This window comes from Pyrus communis, chromosome 6, assembly GCF_041283825.1.
Source record: "Pyrus communis isolate YQ-2024b chromosome 6, ASM4128382v1, whole genome shotgun sequence".
NCBI classification, from domain to species: domain Eukaryota; kingdom Viridiplantae; phylum Streptophyta; class Magnoliopsida; order Rosales; family Rosaceae; genus Pyrus; species Pyrus communis.
Window position 1 is genome coordinate 9,351,696 of NC_142570.1, and position 12,109 is coordinate 9,363,804.

The following is a 12,109-nucleotide window of genomic DNA, read 5'->3' on the forward strand; positions in this document are numbered from 1 at the left end:
ATGAACACCAAGACTAGGAGATAGATGGAGAGAATCCTCAAATGTTTTAATTGATTATCTTCTTTACATGGAATACAAGGTTTACACAATACAAAGTAGGCTATTCTGGGAAGTCAAATCTAAAATATCAATACATGATTTACATGGATTCAATCTAATCCTACAATCAAGGAAAATAAAGTATCCTAAATAATTGTCTTCTAATTAAGACCCTAAACTATTCAGACCTACACTTGTGCATTTCCAACAAAAACAACCTACTCAACCACTCTTGTGCATAGTAAAGGCAAATTTCAACGGAGCTCACACAGCAGTACTATATTTTTTTTGGGAAATTTTATTTGAACCCATGTAATCTCTTTCTACACCCAACTTACTCTCTACATCCATACTATTTTTAGTTAAATACTTAATATCTCTTTAAACCCAAATTTACTACCTAAACTAACCTCACAAACCCATTTCAAAATGTAAATTTATTTTTACACCCATTTAGAAAATAAAATCTCAAATTGAATAATTTGATGAAGTTTCTACTTATTTATGGGAATTATGAAAGCTTTCTGGAGTTCGACTTCGGTGGAGAAGTTGAATAATTTGGTGAAGTTTCTACTTGTTTATGAATCTTCCATATACTAATAATAATTTCATTTTTAGTTTCTCCTTCAGATTGTATGGCTCGAATTTGACGAATTGTTGTGTTCGTTGAGAAGACTAGATACGCAGCAATGGCAAAGTAGTTAAAAAAAAACTTCAAATTAATTAAAAATATATCCATAAAGAATATTAGGGTTTTTCTGTCGAATTTGAAAGAATATTAGGTTAAAAGGGTGAAAATCCTTCAGCCTCTCAACTACTCAATGCCGTTGCTATGCCTCTGCATATATCTAGTAAAAAAGAGAAACATTGTATTAACAATAATTTCATTTTTAGTTTCTCATTCAGAAAGAATATTAAGGCTAAAATTTGTTTTTCTCTATGAGAGCTCTTAGGGTTTTAATCGGAATGAAGGTAAGATAAACATTGTAGAATGGTAGGGTTTAATTTTTTGGAGTGGGTTTATTGATAAATATTAGTTTTATTGTTAATTACATTTTGTACTTGATGGTAACTATACAATATGCAAAAAAAAAAAAAAAAAAAAAAAAAAAAATTAACATTTAAAGTTTAAGTTGGGTGTAGAAAGAGGTTATATGGGTCCAAATAAGAGGGGTGTGCTATCCACACACCCCATTTTACTTCTCACACACCTCTTGATAATTTCTGTCCATTGATCTTCTTCAATTCATCCGATCTGACAATCGAAAATTAAAAAGGTGTGTGAGAAGTAAAATGGGGTGTGTGGATATCTCACCCATAAAATTTCCTTATTTTTTTTCTAAGGCTTTTTAGCCAAAATGATATCTGAGATTTGCAGAACTCTTCACTATGGTCCCTGAGATTTGAAATTGATAGAATTGGTCCCTGAGTTTGTCCACAATCAATCATTTTGGTTCGTCATTGAAAAATCTCCATAAAATAAGGATAAAATGACAAAAATACCTTCAATTATTTTTCAAATTATTTTGGCCTATTTATTATTAACTTGAGGGTAATTTTATCATTTTGATCTTCATTTAACATAATTTTTCACCACATGACCAAAATGATTGATGATGGATAATCTTAGAGACCACTTCTATTGATTTTAAATCGCAAAGAGCAAACTGAGAAATCATGCAAATCTCAGAGACGATTTTGACTAAAAAATAATTTTCTAATACAAAGATACCTTTATCTTAAAAAGTAGTGCAATAAATTGGTATTGAACTCAACATTCCTGATGTTTAAATATAAGACATCTCACTTACAAGTGAAAACTAATATCAGTAGACCGTAGTATTAAGTGGTCACACTACCACTATATTAATTATTGTTGAATAAGTTTAGATACTAAAATTTATAGTTTTTTTTTTTTCTTTTTTGAACTGAAACTGGAATTAACCAGGGCACCACCAGCAAGAACAAAGAAAGCCAACAAAGGCTAACAAAGAAACAGAACAAGCAGCGACATCTAAGGGATTACAAACAGACTATTTTATAATTGTTAGAATATCTCTAATTATGCTCACTATTTTATAGCAAAACTTAACTAAAATATCAAAAAAATTATTTTAGGAGCCATCTGAAAAAGTTCTACTCCAACATACTCCGTACTTTGAAAACTATGAGCCAATTAGTAGGCAATATGTATTAATATATTATTTACTTAAAATATTATTGAAATAATTAGCATTAACTACAGAGAACCACCCGGAGCTCCTAGAGAAATCTCTCTCTTAGGAGGTGGACGGAGATTGAAGTTGCATTTGAAATCCCCTCTAAGTTTTTATTGTAGCTCATTTAATAAGCTCATCAGAGATGCTGTTAGATTAGTAAATCACATTAGACTGTAATCAATGAGGCGATGATGATTCCACTTAATATTATTATAGTAATATTCATCTTAACATATAAGTAAAAAAAATTATGTTTAAATCTCGTAAACAACAAATTTAGTATCACTTTATTTATCTCATTTCTTAATGTAAATATATAATTTTATATGAAAAATTGACGACGTAAATCTCGACGAGGCTGGCAAGCAAAATAGTAAAATACACCTCAATTTCAATTCTCGTTAAATTGACGATGGCTCGTAGCAATTACTCTGCTAAGCTGCTGCCTACCATTCAGAAAAATCAATCCGTTTTCAGTTCTTTTACGATAATGTCCTTAAAGATTAGTGACAACCCAATGGACAAATGAATATTTCACAATTTCTCCCACGGTTCTATATTTTTTGGGGGATGTCCTGTCCCAAACCAATTGGCTCACTTTTCCGACTCTTCGTTTCCTCTTCTCCCCGGTCCCAATCTCTGCTAATTTTCTCAGCAACCAAACACCCCCATTTCTTTCTCTGCCCTTTTTCTTGAAAGTCCATAGCTAATGACCCAGAAAAGGCTCTGCCTTTTTTTGGTAGAAATGAAGATAAAATGTGGGTCACAGACTCTCTAAAGAAACAGTCTTTTTTTCAGAATTTATTGAAGAATCTGTGGTGGCTCTGATTTTCCCTCTCCTTCTCTACTCTGTTTTTATGCAAGTTTCTGTTTGGTTTCCCAGAAAATCTCAGGGAAAGGGAAGGGAAAGAAGGTGCAAGTTTACACTCTGTGTAAGTACACATTTCCCAAGCCTAAATGCTAATTTTTTATTTATTGTTGGGTCCTTTATCCCAAGTAATAATTTTTAAACATAGGACCTGATATGACATTAATTTCCAAGCTCATTTTATTTTATTTTATAATTTTTTGTTTATTTTATAATTCTTGTGGGTTTATTTGTATTTTAATTTTTATTTGTCCGCAAATGCTCGAAATAGTAATAATTGTTGGCTGATTCGAAGAGACAAACATTATATGTATCTCGCAGAAAGCCTTAGCCTTGCAGGTACACTTTTATTTAAAATTTGGGAAGACTGTAAATTTGATGGGTGGTAGCGGTATTATTGTCTTTCGCAACCCAACCAATAACATGCAGGCTCACCATAGCTTTTGGTGGTATCCTAGGATCCCTCAAGACCGAGAGGATCCTCTTCGGTTTCTTTTGATAAGGATTTTGGAGATTCGTAAATCGTGTTTGTTCATTGTATATAATATGATTAGTTTTTATCAGATATTGTTTGTATTTAATTTTAAATAAAAATATTTGAAATGATTTCTGATCCCACAATATACGATGAATAGATGTGATTCACGGATCTTCAGAATCATCCCAAAAAGAATCCGTGGGGATCCAAATTACCCTCAAGAGAGTCAGCTGTTACATTCATAATTAAAATTTTTATTTTGTTGCTTTTCATTTTCTCTTTGTTTTCTTAAGGTAGCTAACAAGTAGGGGAGTTGGTATTTGGTGCTTGACTACTTGTATCATAATCAAATGCCAATTTGGTCCCATAACTGAAATCTTTTCTCTTTTGTCTCCATCTCTATGGTTAGATCTCCATTTTTCCAATCCGGATCCTTGTCGGATCTTCTTTTTGAGGATCTCGAAAATTCGTTAATTTTGTCCATTCATCGTACATCATGAGGTCAGAAATTATTTTAAATATTTTTATTTAAAATTAAATACAAACAGTACTTCACAAAAACTGACCGCACAATATACGATGAACAGACACGATTCACATATATCCATGATCATCATCAAAAGGATGTAGAGAGGATCCTGTTGGTCATTTTCCATCGTATCTGTGTTATTTTCTTATGACCTCGGTAAACAGTTTAACATATTATTTTATGTTGTGAGATTATTATTTTAGTGTGCATAACTGCATAAATTTATTTTATTTAACTTTGAGATTAATAGTTTGACAACATAATACACAATCAATATTCTTTTGGTGGTCGGAAAATAAAAATCTCTCAAACATCAATCATTTCGTCGAATACTTAGGTCAGTCAGACACGTTTCCTAGGCCTAAATTTTCATGTTGGTTTCAAAGTATATTTTAATTTGGGGACGGAAGCAAAGAGAGTTCATTCAAGTTAACCTTTTCGGACTACTTTTTGTTGTCTCACTTCATAATTATTAAACAAGTTTGCTTAACTTGGAATTAGTACATAGTCATGTATGTTAATCAACTTGACTCACTGTCATGAGGTTGGTACTTTTTACAGGGTCAGAGTTTTCACGCCATTTTTTCTTGAATATTCAACAGGCCAACACAGCTATTCATATATACATATATATTATTTCACTAGAGTTAGTTAATCGTGCCCTTAATCCGAGTTAGTTCGTCTTAGGTTATAGTTTAGGATTTGTTTAGTGTTGCTTGTGATTGATTTTCGTCTTAGGTTATGTTTCGGATTTGTTTAGTATTGTTTGTGAATGATTGCATAAAGTCGTACGTTGAACACGGATATTCAAAGATTGCATGTTGTGTAAGGAACTTTTGCAATTATATAGCCCAGGATTCTTGTAATAACCGAGAGTATGAGCCTTGCACATGAGCACGACAGACCTTATCTGGAATATGCGAAGGAGACAACTTCTCTCTGAGACACTTTGAGGACCACATTCTTGGGGCGTCTTGTAGAACTTTATGGTGGCATATTGATTGTATTGTAAGTGCTCATTTTTTTTTTCGGGTGAAAAAAGGTGATGATTTGAACGTGATTCATGGTCACTGTTAGTTACTATGCCGCTGAAATAATTGCAAATTTTTTTTGTTAGCGTAGTTCTTTGAATCCTAAAAATTGATTACTGTCACTGTTTACGGTTTTGAATTCTGAACTATCACAGTTGGGCTTTTCTGGCGTTTGTTTTGGGTGGCATTGAATCTGGAAGCTATAGTTTTAACTATTGGAAAGAGAACTATGCTGATATATGTAAATCACATTATGCAGGGATTTAACTCAGACTCTTTTGTTCCTTGTCTTTTGCTGGTGCAAAATGGCTACAAATACCACAGTTGCAAATGCATGTCCAGCACCGATGCAAGCAACATCTAATGGGGTCTTTCAGGGTGATAATCCTCTGGATTTTGCTTTCCCTCTTGCCATCTTACAGATATGCCTTGTGGTTGCACTTACACGGATTCTTGCTTATCTTCTTCGACCACTAAGACAGCCTCGTGTGATTGCTGAGATTGTGGTAAGTATATGTACTTCTTGTTTGCTGTATATATACTATGATGGCCTTCAAAACGATAGTCAATTATGCAAATGATGTAATCAAATTTATGTGTGCGGAAATCTTACCCCTTCTCTTTTTGCCTTTGATTGAATATTTACTTGATAACTTTTTGTTGAATATGCAAATGATGTCATCACTCTGAGAGAGAGAGAGAGAGAGAGAGTACTATCATGCACCGCTACAAGTGACTAAGAGGAGCGATGCATTTCTGAATAATATGTTGTGGGAGTTAACAGATGTTGGTCCTTTCATTGGCAATTTCTCGTCTGAAAGACAGATGTTTTCAGTGGCCTTTGAAGTAAAACCATATGTGCCGTTCAAACAATAATTCCTCGTGTCCAAAAGGAAAAATGAAAATAACATAAATATTCTGTTCTATTTACGTTTATTGTAAGTAGACAAGTATCTGAACATCCTTGTGCATTGGAGAGAGTTTAACTTAGTATTGTTGGAGAGAGTTTAACTTAGTATTGCTTTTTCTGCAGGGCGGAATATTACTTGGCCCTTCAGCTCTTGGTCGCAACAAAGACTATCTCGAAGCAATATTTCCAAACAGAAGTCTCACAGTGTTGGATACTTTAGCCAATCTTGGTCTTCTCTTCTTTCTGTTCCTAGTGGGCTTGGAGTTGGATCCTAAGTCCCTCCGCCGCACTGGAAAGAAGGCTCTATGCATTGCACTTGCAGGAATTACCCTACCTTTTGTTTTAGGAATTGGTACTTCATTTGCCCTCAAGGGAACTATTTCTAAAGGTGTAGATGGACCACCATTTCTTGTTTTCATGGGAGTGGCTCTTTCTATAACTGCCTTCCCTGTTTTGGCTCGTATTTTGGCTGAGCTCAAGCTTTTAACTACTGATATTGGCCGAATGGCCATGTCAGCAGCAGCGGTCAATGATGTGGCTGCGTGGATTCTTCTTGCTCTTGCCATTTCCCTCTCCAGCACTGGCCGTTCTCCTCTGGTTTCGCTATGGGTTCTCTTGTGCGGGTGTGCTTTTGTCCTCAGTTGTGTATTTTTTATTCGACCAATCTTTAAATGGATGGCACAGCGCTGTCCCGAGGGTGAACCTGTAGACGAATTGTATGTATGTGCTACTTTAGTTGCAGTTTTGGCAGCTGGGTTTGTCACTGATACTATTGGAATTCATGCCCTATTTGGAGCATTTGTGCTCGGAATTATTGTCCCAAAGGAAGGGCCATTTGCAGGCGCTCTTGTTGAAAAAGTTGAGGATCTCGTATCTGGTCTGTTCCTCCCATTGTATTTTGTCTCGAGTGGATTGAAGACTGATATAGCTACAATTCGTGGAGCTCAGTCATGGGGCCTCCTCGTTTTGGTCATTTCAACAGCCTGTTTTGGGAAGATCATTGGCACAGTAGCTGTTTCTCTCCTCTGCCGAGTGCCGTTTCAAGAGGCTTTGGCACTCGGGTTCCTCATGAATACGAAAGGGTTGGTGGAGCTTATTGTCCTTAACATCGGTAGAGACAGAAAGGTAAAATTAAGCATTTTCCATTTTTTATGGGAGTCTCAAGGCTTTTTCTTTAATATTTGTATACGCGTGTAACTTAAGGTGCTAGCTTTCTGTTATTTGCAGGTTTTGAATGATCAAACATTTGCTATCATGGTTCTCATGGCTATCTTTACAACCTTCGTTACGACACCTGTAGTAATGGCAGTATACAAGCCAGCTAAAAGAAAGAGTATATCTGATTACAAGTACAGAACTATTGAAAGGAAAGATCCAAACACTGAGCTCCGGGTTTTGATCTGTTTCCACGGTACAAGGAACCTCCCCACAATGATTAATCTCATCGAGGCTTCTCGTGGGACTGAAAAGAAGGAACGTCTTTGTGTCTATGCAATGCATCTTATGGAGCTTAACGAGAGATCTTCTGCGATTCTGATGGTTCACAAGGCAAGAAGAAATGGTCTACCCTTTTGGAACAAGGTGAAGGATTCAGATAATAATCAAGTAGTTGTGGCTTTTGAAACGTTTGAGCAGCTGAGTCGAGTGGCTATCCGTCCAATGACAGCAATCTCTTCCGTTTCTAGCATGCATGAGGACATCTGTGCAATGGCTGAAAGGAAAGGGGCATCAATTATTATTCTCCCATTCCACAAGCACCAGAGGTTGGATGGAGTATTGGAGACAACTCGAACTGAATACAGAGGGGTCAATCGTAGGGTTCTTGAGCATGCTCCATGCTCAGTTGGGATCATGGTGGACCGTGGCCTTGGTGGAAGCACCCATGTATCTGCCAGCAATGTTTCTTCAAGCATAGTTGTCCTATTCTTCGGGGGTAGTGATGATCGTGAGGCCCTTGCTTATGGAATGCGAATGGCTGAGCACCCGGGTAACAGTTTAACTGTCGTCCATTTCTTAGCAAGTCCTGAACTTCAGGGGGAAATAGTCCAAGTGGATATAAACGAGGGCTCCAACACTGCAGCAGGGTCAGCGACTGAGATGTTTTTCGCTGAATTGAAGCAGAAGATTTCAAATAACAGCTCAATCAAATATGAGGAGAGGGCAGTGAGAAATGCTGCAGAAACTACTGATTTGATTCGTGAGTTTAACCGATGCAATCTATTTCTGGTTGGTCGAAGGCCTGATGGTCAAGTAGCTGCTGCCTTGAATCTGAAGGGAGACTGTCCGGAGCTGGGGCCTGTAGGTATCTTGTTAACCTCTCCGGATTTCACAACTACAGCGTCGGTCTTGGTTATGCAGCAGTATCATGGGCTGGAAGTAGTTCAAGGTTCAGTTGGTTTGTCGAAGGTAGTTGTGTTGCCCGAGGACGAAGATTCAGAAACCGGCTGATCAGCTCTCCCTAGCCTGTGTTGGTTTCACTGTACAGATGATGATGAAAAGTATGGTTAGATAAATGTCTCTCTTTCCCTCCATTTAAACTGCTTGTTTATGAAAGGTCATAAGTTTTAGTTGTCAATTGTCATAGCTTATACTTATGTATGGAGGATCTATCACCTGTATAGATCATACCTAATAAATGCACCTACCTTATGCCTAAACACATAATACTCTTTGCAATGCAAGTATTCTTTCTACAATTCCAGATCTAAGGGTGAAAGAAAATAAGAACACTGCTCGTCTCCCTTATTGTAAGGAATAATTCATTCTTACATGCAAGTCACAATATGACATATAAGCAAAACTAACTGATGGAAAGTACAAAAGAAACATTTATGTGCGTGTCAAACTGTGAATTATCTGCAAACTAGATCAAAAGACTCATAGAAAATGAACAAAGTATTTTCCAAAAATTGGAAGAGAGAAAGTTGTGGACCTGCATTGCACATAGAAATAGATTTGAACTGCCAAGTGTTAAATGCTGTTATATGATTCACAAAGAGATTTTCCATTTGCATTAATCTTCTAAACTATGAATGAAGAAGGGATATTATTGCAACATTCTTTCATGAAAATTAGGTTTTATTTTATTTTATGTAATTTTTAATATTTTTAATTTAAGGCTTAAAATAAGATTCTTCGTATATTTTAACCTAAATATATCTAGGGGGTGTATTATGTATGAGAGAAATGCTAAAGAGACTATCAAAAGTGGGACTCTCTATGAATTCGCTGTCACCTCATGTTTTTGACACAATATTTTTTAATGTTGGCAGGAGAATTGAGATGTTAAAGTGTGAGGTGGTAGAGAGTCTATAGAGAGTCTCACTCTAAGAGAGTCTTCTTAGCATTTCTATATATATGAAGTTTGATCATAGACTTCGCTTGACTCTGAAATCTAGATGTATTCAATATAAACTTTTAATGAGTAAGTAAAAGTCACCCAATTTTGAATGAGAACCAAATTTTTGGTACCCAAAATAGGTGTGGCCTCTCTGTGGCCACAATAAGTCACTAACACGTTGCATTATCTTAACTTTTCTTAATTTTAATTTCATAAATTTAATATGTGCTTAACACTTATTGGGTCCATAGAGAGGCCATACCTATTTTGGGTGCAAAAAAGTTGATCTAGTTTTGAACAAAAACTTTTTATGACTTTTAAAAAGTTTTATGAAATTCTTGTGGTATTCAGTTATGCTTTTAGTGAGTCTACAAAAAATCGAGTTGTATTCTAAATTTCATTGATTTTAAAGGATTTTAAAAAGTCATGGATTTTGATGAACTTTTAGTGCTTTTATGATAAGTTTTTTGTCACATCAAATCCAACATTTCCCCCTAAAATTTTGATGGATTTCATTGTTTCTCAATTCTCTAATGGTAACTCCACCACTGACTATAATGCAATTACTATAATTATTACCACTTCCACCACCATGTCGCCGCCACCACCTTAACATGACCACTCCTCCATCCCCACAACCACTATTGTCACCATGGTCACTGCCACACTCACTTCCACGAGCACCATCACCAAATCTACCATGACCACCAACGACATCATCATTACCATCGCCCTCATCCCTACTTCTCCACCACCCAATAACACAGCACCACAATCACCACCCTACTATTATTATTATTATTATTATTATTATTATTATTATTATTATTATTATTATTATTATTATTATTATTATCGTCACCACTCAAGACACTAGATTTACTATCACCATCTTACTAACAATCACCAAGTAACACTTCCACCACCTCATAAGGCCACTTGATCATGGTCATCATCACCATTTCAATAGTAAAAACTTAAAAATAATAATGCTTATTAATAAATTAATCATTAAAAAAGTTTATGAGAATCCATAAAATTTTAAAAATTTATATTATTGAACTCTCTAAAATTCTGCAAAATTCTATCATCTAAGTATATTCTTTTCCACAAAAGTAATCATTAAAAGCCTATGCAATTTTATGGAGTTTATAATAATTAGTAAAAGCCTACTTAAATTTGCGAAAGTCTATCACTTCAAAAACTCAACAAAAGGCTATACACTACACCACCCTAATTAAAGTCCATCGGTGTATCCGAAAGATGAGTGAGAAACCACGTGACGTAATACAAGTTGATTTGCGGGCTTTTGTTTTTTCAAATATGTGAAAGATTTTATATGCTCTTAGTCAACTCTTTGGGTTTAGAATAAGTTCAGAAGACTAAGGCCCTGTTTGGTATCTTATTAAAAAAAATTCATCATTTCTCAAAATATTTATTAAGAACGTTTCTCAAGAACATCTCTTGAAAACAATTTTCTTTAAGATTCAAAAACTTGTTTGGTATGAGATTTAAAATTGTTTTTAAATCTTAAAACTTAAACTGGACAAAGAGATCCAAAGAAAGGGAGTCTCTAGAGAGGGAGAAAGAGGAAAGGGGAGGAAAGGAAAAAAGAGATGATCGGAATAGATTACTGTTCTAAAAATCTCGGCCTAGTGCCACCTAGGCCTTGCCTAGGCGGTAGGCGGTTGGCCACCGCCCCGATTAATGCCTAGGCGTTTGAAAATTAAGAAAGGGCGCCTAGACCTACTTAGGCGCCCGCCTAAACCACCTAGCCCGCCTAGACTTGCCTAGGTTGTGACTCACTTAGACAGAAAATAGATAACTTTCATTTTGCATTTTAGTTTTTCAATAAATTGTAAGAGACTTGTTAAATACTTAAAGGAACACACATTAATACTTGTTCTCCATGTTTTCATTATGTTCTAATAGCTCATAATATATATGTCATTCCATTTTGTAGTTTATGATGAAATCATATATATTTTAAGTATAAACAGACACTTATTTATACGAAATATAATAGATTTATTAAATCTGCCTAGGCGCCCGTCTAGACCCCACCTAGGCGCTAGGCCCCAACCTGCCGTCCAACTAGCACCTAACGTCTTTTAGAACATTGGAAGAGATGGAAAGAAAATAGAGGATTGAAGGAGATGGAGAGAAGGAGGAGAGAGAGAATGAAGAGAGCAAAATGAAGAGAGAGAGAGAGAGAGAGAGAGAGAGAGAGAGAGAGAGAGAGAGAGAGAGAGAGGTAGAGAGAGAGAGACAGAGAGGTTCAAGTGAGGGAGGAGAGAAAAAAAGAAAGAGAGGAGTGAGTTTAAGTTTAAAAACTTTAAAAACTCAATTTTGGTGTTTTTAGAGAATATATTATTTTTTTAAGTTAGTCTTGAGTTCAATTTTTGAAAATAGTCTTATCAAATAAGTTTTAAAGACCTAAAACTTGTAATGCTTTTACGTTTAAAAAGTTGGATTCATAGGAAACATCCCTAAATGATTGGCATATATTTTACTTTACCCACAAGCAATCTCAATGTGACAATTTATATTATTTCTGCTACTTTCCTTTCAACTGTCTCTGTTTTCGGTGCAATCAGCTTTGTTTATTCTCTCTCTTTATAGAAAAGAAAAGCTTTTGTTTGTTTTTTCTTAGGAATTTCTTAGTCCAAATGATATCTAGTCATATGGCCGACCA

The 12,109-nt window shown here is 35.4% G+C and overlaps 1 protein-coding gene across 3 annotated transcripts; it reads left to right on the forward strand.

The window, feature by feature from the left end:
* The first annotated feature begins 2,785 nt into the window (after positions 1 to 2,785).
* Positions 2,786 to 8,770, forward strand: LOC137711379 (cation/H(+) antiporter 18-like). Of its 3 annotated transcripts, XM_088695734.1 has the most exons (5): positions 2,822 to 3,016; positions 3,142 to 3,190; positions 5,424 to 5,670; positions 6,198 to 7,199; positions 7,302 to 8,770. In XM_088695734.1, the coding sequence occupies exons 3-5, from the start codon at positions 5,470 to 5,472 to the stop codon at positions 8,520 to 8,522; spliced, it is 2,424 nt and encodes an 807-aa protein (XP_088551860.1). In that variant the 5' UTR covers positions 2,822 to 3,016; positions 3,142 to 3,190; positions 5,424 to 5,469; the 3' UTR covers positions 8,523 to 8,770. The 3 variants fall into 3 exon arrangements, with proteins under 3 accessions (XP_068306715.2, XP_088551860.1, XP_068306714.2); XM_068450614.2 differs by having other exon boundaries at positions 2,786 to 3,190; XM_068450613.2 differs by lacking the exons at positions 2,822 to 3,016; positions 3,142 to 3,190 and adding an exon at positions 4,589 to 5,141.
* Positions 8,771 to 12,109: the final 3,339 nt, after the last annotated feature.

Bases quoted from the DNA above. Each gene is read 5' to 3' on its own strand.
- LOC137711379 (XM_068450614.2), top strand. From the start codon at position 5,470: ATGGCTACAAATACCACAGTTGCAAATGCATGTCCAGCACCGATGCAA. The intron at 5,671-6,197 runs GTAAGTATATGT...CTTTTTCTGCAG, and splicing joins GTGTGATTGCTGAGATTGTG to GGCGGAATATTACTTGGCCC. The intron at 7,200-7,301 runs GTAAAATTAAGC...TGTTATTTGCAG, and splicing joins ACATCGGTAGAGACAGAAAG to GTTTTGAATGATCAAACATT.